Source organism: Loa loa (assembly GCF_000183805.2).
Source record: "Loa loa unplaced genomic scaffold supercont3.543, whole genome shotgun sequence".
Taxonomy (NCBI): domain Eukaryota; kingdom Metazoa; phylum Nematoda; class Chromadorea; order Rhabditida; family Onchocercidae; genus Loa; species Loa loa.
Window position 1 is genome coordinate 1 of NW_018108723.1, and position 7,881 is coordinate 7,881.

The following is a 7,881-nucleotide window of genomic DNA, read 5'->3' on the forward strand; positions in this document are numbered from 1 at the left end:
CTTTCAATCTCTTTTTTTTTTCATTTGATTTTCAACATACTTTCACAATTTTAAAATATATTTTGAATGTTAATGATCGATGATAAATTAACGAAGAAATGATTTCCACCATCTTTAATGATACTTTAACAATCTTTAACCAATTTAAAACAACAAATACTTAGTTTCTTTTTTTTTTTTTTTAATGTCTGAATTGTCAATTGCATACAATTAAATTTCTATTCCTTTTTTCATTTCCTTCTGCTTTTTCAAATTGTAAAAACTATATTATTATATTAAATACAATCATTTGAAATAAACTTCTCAAGGAATTATTATTTAAATTTTATTTAGAAATAAAATCTATCGGATTAAAATTTTCTAAGGGAATGAGTAAAATTTTTAAAATCTGAATTTATTTAAAATTTTTTTTTTTTGGAACCTAAATTGATAAGGATAGGTGTATATAAGCTATGATATAAGATTTACTGCTTATGAAAAACTCTTTGTATTACTGATTAATTAATTCATTGTGAACTTTTATGACAAATTCTTTGCTTAAAATGAAGAAAAAAGAAACATCCTTTATTATTTTGAACATAGGTATTAGATGTTGCTATTATCAGTAACTTTATCAATAATTGATTGCAGTCTCGGTATAATCTTTATCAATGATTAACACTAACTTCATGAATTTCAATTACATCTCTCAGTTTAACTGTAATATGATCATCTTATTATTTTGATAGTGAAGGAAAAGAAGTAAATATTTGTTATTTGTTGAAATGAATGAAGCAAAATTATTTTATAATTCAGCAATAGAAAGCGGGAAAAAAAATTTATGAGGAAATAGCGGGGGGCGGGGAGAAGAATGGAATGAAAAAAAAAAGTAAATAAGAATGTTTGGATCTTTTGTACTTTGAAGCATAAATTTATTGATAGTTTAAAAAACAAAACAAAAAAAAGAAAGAAAAGAAAACAAACAAAAACCAGAAAGTATTTAACTAGTTATAGTGATAACTTTAAAAGTATTAATATTTTCGGATCAAATTGATTTTCTTTTTTTTTCTTTTCTTTCCTTTTAATCATTAATTAAAAATAATGAAAGAGAAGATAAAAAGGGAAAAAAATTTTGAAAAATTCCTTAAATTCTTTCATTTCTAACTAATAAAAAAAAAAGTATTGAAAAATGAAATAAAATATGAAGAGAAAAATAATTAATTACAAATTTTATCTCTTTGCATTTCTTCCTTCTCATTTTTTCCTTTTTTTTTTTTTTCTTTGTAAAATGATTTAATTAATGCTTTAGCGAAAGGAAAAAACTATTTGGAAAAGATATATGTTGTTATTTGCATTAAATATTATTATTACTATTATTTTCAAATTTCAAAAATCTGAAATGAAAAATTGAAATTTGATAAAATTGTCATTTGTATTTTGCTAATTATGCAGGATTTACATCTATTGCTGGTTATCATTCATTGGATCGTAAAACACATCTATTGAATTACTATCGAATATCTGATGATAATCCGTATCGGTATGATGCTTACTTTCATTTGAAACGAATAATTTTATAATTTATTAATTAGAAATTAAATAAAGAAAAAGGATTGGAATTATTTTAATTTCATAATTGATACTGTAAACGAGGAAGTGTTACATAAGGTTATAAAATAAACCTATAAAAAGTTTACGAAAAGTTTTGTTATAAAAAGTTTTTTTTTTAAATAAACCCATTATCATTACTTAATTGAGAGTAATTTAGATAATCTATCATTGATAATTATATGTTAATTTATAATCTTTGGTTTACTTCTTTTTTCTTTTTCGTCATTGTTATATATTTTAAATCAAGAATAATAAGGAAAAGTTGAGCGAAAATTACAAGAAAGAAAAAGGAAGAAAGGAAAAAGAAAAAAAGAACTTAACCGGAAATTGTGGAAAAGTGAAGTAAAAAAATGATTGGCCGGAAATTAGTTGAATAAAATGAATGTAAAATATGTTAATTTTTTTTCCAGTAATTTTTATTGGCGACAAAAAATTAATTCTAGGTTAGCAGCAGTGGGACAGGAAACATCTGCTGCGACATTAGCAATGGTAAGTCCTCGACATATCGCATCAAATCGACATCAATTTACATTAGCGCAAGAAAATATGGGACATACTTTGGCAAATCGGCATAGTATTACTGGTTTGTTTCTGTCTTTTTTTTTTCTTATAAATTTAAATTTCAAAGAAATAAATTATTTAAAATAATATCATAAATATTTGCTAAAATTTTTGTTCATTTTGTTTCATATCAAACATTGAATTTTAAATTATTTCCATAATTAAATTAATAATTTTAATTATTTGTCATCTAAAATATGATTAGAATAAAAATGAATGTTTAGATAAAATCTCTTATTTTTTCTAACAAATGAAAGTAAAAAGAAAAACTCAGTTACTTTTACTGTTACAATTTTCAAAAAAAAAAAAAACTGTTACAGTACTGTTACAGTCTTCAAAGTATTGATTAGTTTTGAGTTTAAATTATTAATTTGAATTATTGTTCCTTACATATATGGATTTTGAAGGAGGAATTTCAAATGGTTTCCTTTTTCCTTCTAAGAAAATTATAAATCTGGAGATGAATTATTTATGATTTTGATAAAATGATCAGCGGCATTATCGCTTTTTAACTTTAATTGATTTGGTTTAAGTAGATTTCATTTAAATTTACCGTAATATTCGCAATGATACCATACTGTATTCATATTAGTACGGTATTTTTGTATGAGAGCAAAATATGCCCCAAATTTTCCGATAATTAAATTTGAATTTGAATTTGCAAGAATTATTACGTATTTAATTTAGCCAAAAAAAAATTTACTTAGTTGTTTAATTTTGCAAATAATTAATTTAACACTGATTTTGCATGATATACCATCATTTCGCATTGTTTTTTTTTTCTTTTTTTTAACAAAATATTTTCTTTTTGCTTTTTTTTAGTTTTTTTTTTTTTTGTTAGTAGAATTGGTTAAAGTTAAATTTTGCTTTAATTATATGACTATGAAACTTCTTCCCTATTTTTCTATTCTTTTTTTTTCCAAATTAATTAATAGCTATGATGCTTAAGCTTTATGGTAAAGTTTGGCAAATGCTTATTTGCAGTAGCTATTCATTTAATCATTAAAGCTTGGTTTTTTCTTTTTGCTTGAAAAAAATTTTTTCAAAGTTTTATTTATATTTTTGATTATTTTTTTCTTTTTTCTTTTTTTTTTTGATAAAAAATGTTGCTTAATTAAAATATATTAAAAGTATAGTTGTATTACAAATTTTTCAAATTGAATATTAATCTGATGAAAAAATACTTCCCATTCATTTATATAAAAAATGGTCATCTAAAAATTGACCGCATCAATTAGTAGATGTATTTAAAATGGCTATCTAAAAATTGACCACACCATATTAGTAGACTTTGTTGCGCATATTTTATTAATTTATGTTTGATTTACTTATGTAATTATTTGTTTTTTTTTTCCTTTTATGCAAGTAACTATTACTATCATTCATTTTTTTTTTTTTTTTTTTTTTTTTGCTTGCTACTTTTGTTATAGCTAAGCGAACCGCTTCGCTTTCCTCAGCTGGAATGTCACGATCGATGGTTTTGGTTACTGGTAGTGGTTCAGATTCAAGTGGTGGTAATTCACAACCATCAACACCTGATAATACACCTAATTATCGAATTGGTAGCCGTTCACCGTTAATGACTAATCCAAAAATGGTTATCAAGCATATACCGCTTAGTATTGCTGCAGAAATTCCGACTACTGAAAGAAATTTCACGAATAAACGTACAGGTGGTTATAACTCCCATTATTACAAGCATTCTTATCAGCTAGTTAATTAGTATAGACAATATTATTATCATCATTATTGATGTTTTTTTTTTCCTATAATTATTTCAATCATCTTTGTTAATATCATCATAATAATTGATCGAACATTTATCGAAGGTCATCGCAAATGTCCAATATAATCCTAAGCATACATTATCCAAACGAAACTTGTTTACTCACCTGCTCATGTCACCTGATGACATTTTTAGCAGGTCACTCACTGTCAGTTCGATGACCAACAAAGAGCAGATGTTTGTGCCATCAATACTCTCTTTGATAATTCCATCATCTGGTCTCATTTGGTCATCGAATGACACTTTACACTTCCCGGTCATTTTCAGATCGCTGTCATTTCATTTGATGGTTCTACAGGAGTCATTTTAGCTTATATTAGCTTTATTTAGGCCTCATTAGGCATGTTAATATTGCAATCTGTAACAGTTTATTTGAATCTACCAAATGTCAGGTGTTCTTGAACTCTTGCCTTCGTTTAGAACTTAGACCTTCCACTTTCGTCAGCAAATTTCTTTTCCTTATCTTTCTCTCTCTCTCTCTCTCTCTCTCCCTTCCTCTCTCTCTCTCTTTGCACTAATCATCTGATATAGTATACAGTTAACAATTCTCATATAATTATACTACCTTCTACTCTAATTTTATTAATTAATCACTGGCAAAAAAAAATTTCCTTTAAATCTAAATTTATTAATTAACTTTTAACACAGAAAAAGTAATTTTACATTGCTTGCATTTTCATTGCTTTCTTTTTACTTTTTTTAAATTCAAATTTTAAACTAATGCATGTTATTTTGCTATTTGCATCCGCGATGAAATTTCGAACATACGTGTTGAATCACGTCAAATCATCGACTCTACCAAAATGACTTGATATGATTCGACACGTATCTAACAGAGCAGATAACTTGACGTGATGATACGTACTTACTATTGCTCATAACGTGATAACACATTTCTTACCGTTTCTGCTTATTTCAATTAATTCCGTTATTGCAATTATCACCAAATTGATAAAGGTTTAACTGATTATAATGCCTTAATTGATTGCTAATTTGCAAAAATACACATATTGCGATTATCACCAAATTGATAAAGATTTAACTGATTGATTATGATGCCTTAATTAATTGCTAATCTGCAAAAATGCACATTGCAGGGATTTTTAATTTAAATTTTGAATGTTTCGAAATATTATACACTAAATGAATTAATTGCTCCAAACAATGCTATTATTGCGAAATTTTAATTTGAAATTATCAAATCTTATGTCTAAAATTCAAAATCTTTATTTTTCAAGTTTTGAAAGATATTCATTTTTTTTTCCTGAAATCATAAAAATTTTAGGAAGTTCATTGTCAAGTCGTAAATCTCAAATGGAAAATGCATATGCAAATTATGCTCATCGTGATGCAAATCTTCAACTTCATAAACTTTCTGATGATGGTATTAGGTATGTAAATATTTTCACCTATGTCAAATATAAAAAGAGAAAAATTAACTGATAACGGTAGGGGAAAAAAAAAAGAAGGAAAAGGATATTTCAATTATTTCCAATTACTAACAATGATAAGAATAGTATGATAAAATTATCTTTTAATTAATTAAATGGGATAATAATCCATGATGAGAATAGTGTGATAAAATGATCTTCAATTAATTAAACTATTATCCATGATGAGAGTAGTAAAATGATCTTCTAATTAATTAAATTATTATCCATAATATGAATAGTGTGATGAAAGGATATATGAGTTTATTAAATTAAGATTTATTTAACTAATTACTGTCATCTGATTTTTTTTTCCCTTAAACACTAATTAATGAAGTTAGTGAGGAATTAAACATTAAGTTTACATATTTGACAATTATATAAGCAGTTCATTGACAAAATCAATGAGATTTTAATAATACTATTCAAAAAAAAAAACTTTTTAACATTTCACATAAACGTTAGATTATCAGTGATAGTACTACTTTATGTTTATGATTAAATAGTAATTATTACTGATAATCCTACCATTTATGACAAACATTTTCAGTATTTTTTTCCTTTTTTTTGCTAAATTTACTATAAATTTAAATTAATTCAAATTTAAATTCAGAACACCACAGATGAAAACATCTCGTTATGCAGAATCTGGTTATCTTTCTGCAACATCAAAATTATCACCAAATGGTTCACCTGCTGAAGCAAATGATTCACAACTATCCTTTACATCATCCTCTAATTCGTTGTATTCATCGGTATATACATTTTATATGATATATGGAACTGATATATTTTGAGTTCAAATTTAATTTTTTTTTTTCCTCTCATCTCCTCGTTTCTGTTCAATTCAATATTAATTTTTACTTTTCTTTTTTAATATTTTCAACAACTATTAAGATGGAAATAATATACACACATATATATACATATAATAGAAATTGATTTTCAAACGAAATTAATTTTTTTTTCTTTATATTAAATGGAAAAACAAAAATCGTCCATTGAAATATAACTTGTCGGATTAATTAATTATTCGGTTTTAAATTATTCCAGTAATCAATTTCTTGTTTTTATTTTTCCTACAACAAGATAGTAATACAATTGGCAAAAAGAAAATAAAAAAGATGAAAATATTCGATATTTTACAAGTTTAATGTATCATCCGTTTTCATTTTTATTCGTTTCGTCTTCATTTATTTTTTTTTCCTTATTTTTTTTTTTTGTTAACTTTTAATCGCCAAAATTTTTTATTAACAGTTTTTTTTTTTTAACTTTTAATTGGCAAAATTTTTGATATTTTACAAATTTAATATTATTTTTTTTAAAAAAAAAATTATTACTAATATTATTATTATTTAATATCATTATTTTTTTTATTTAATATTATTATTTTTTTTACATTATTTAATATTATTATTTTTTAAAAATTCAATTTAGATGGAAGAAAAATATGAAGCAGAAATTCGAAAATTGAATAGAGAAATGCAAGCATATCGAAGTACGATAACAAAATTAACTGCAAAACATGATGGTTACAATCATGTCATTCAACTTTTTGAATCAAAATTACAACTAATGGCAAAACATGTGGAAAATTTGCAAAATAAATCACAACTTAAGGTAATTCTTATTTTTGTTTTCTGTTTTTGATAACGAAAAATATTTTTTCTTTTTTACTTTAATATGTTTAAGATATCTCGGGATGTCTGTTAGGATTTTCCATATTAATTAATGTATATGGAAGATGATGGATATGATTTAGTTTACAGTTTTTATTTTTAAAATTATAGCTTAAATAATCAAAATGATTTTGAAAAGAAAAATTTTCATGATTCCTTCTACTGTGATATTTATTTTGTAATCTATTATTTAATTCATTTTATGACAAAAATTATTTCTGAAGAAAATAATTTAAATATTTAAAATTTTTCTGAAGAAAATTTAAATATTTAAAATTTTATGCTCTTTCTTACTGTAATATTGATTTCATAATCTACCGTATAATTGCTTAGATCATAACATTTGCACACTTTTGCATAATTGTTATATTATTTTATGATTTACGACAGTATTATATTAATAATAAAATTATTTGCCAGCTTTTAAACTAATATATTTACATCATTTTTTACAATGGTTAGAATTTTAGTAATTATTAAAATATTAACTTGTCGTATTGAAATATCAACTTATCATATTAAAATATCAAGTTATCATATTAAAATATCAACTTATCATATTGAAATATCAACTTATCAGTAATAAAGAAAGGTATTTTAGAAGGATGAAGTATTAAAATTACGGGCAGAAATTGAGCAACTTCGTATGATGAGCATTAATGCTGGTGTTAACGTTACTGGTAGTATTGCAACTATCACACAACGTAAAAGTTTATCACCACAATCGGTTAGTTTTATCAAATTTTTGTTTATATTTAAAATTAAAATTTTGCAAAGATTATTTAAGGATAAGAAACAAAGAGAGAGAGAAAGAGAGAGAGAGAGAGAGGAGGAG

The 7,881-nt window shown here is 24.1% G+C and overlaps 2 protein-coding genes across 2 annotated transcripts in view; both read left to right on the top strand.

The window, feature by feature from the left end:
• Window positions 1-3,581: 3,581 nt before the first annotated feature.
• LOAG_18803 (hypothetical protein) lies at window positions 3,582-3,874 on the top strand (the record flags this gene model as incomplete). Its single annotated transcript, XM_020451466.1, has 1 exon — window positions 3,582-3,874. A coding segment is annotated over one exon (293 nt), but the record flags the coding sequence as incomplete, so codon positions are not given.
• Window positions 3,875-5,251: 1,377 nt separating this feature from the next.
• Window positions 5,252-7,881, top strand: part of LOAG_18804 (neuron navigator 2) — a gene marked incomplete at both ends in the record, with an annotated part of 8,514 nt that continues 5,884 nt past the window's right edge. Inside the window, 4 exons of the mRNA XM_020451467.1 lie at window positions 5,252-5,328; window positions 5,981-6,122; window positions 6,805-6,987; window positions 7,648-7,773. Of these exons, the coding sequence (XP_020304748.1) occupies window positions 5,252-5,328; window positions 5,981-6,122; window positions 6,805-6,987; window positions 7,648-7,773 (528 nt within the window). The remainder of the gene's footprint in view (window positions 5,329-5,980; window positions 6,123-6,804; window positions 6,988-7,647; window positions 7,774-7,881) is intronic.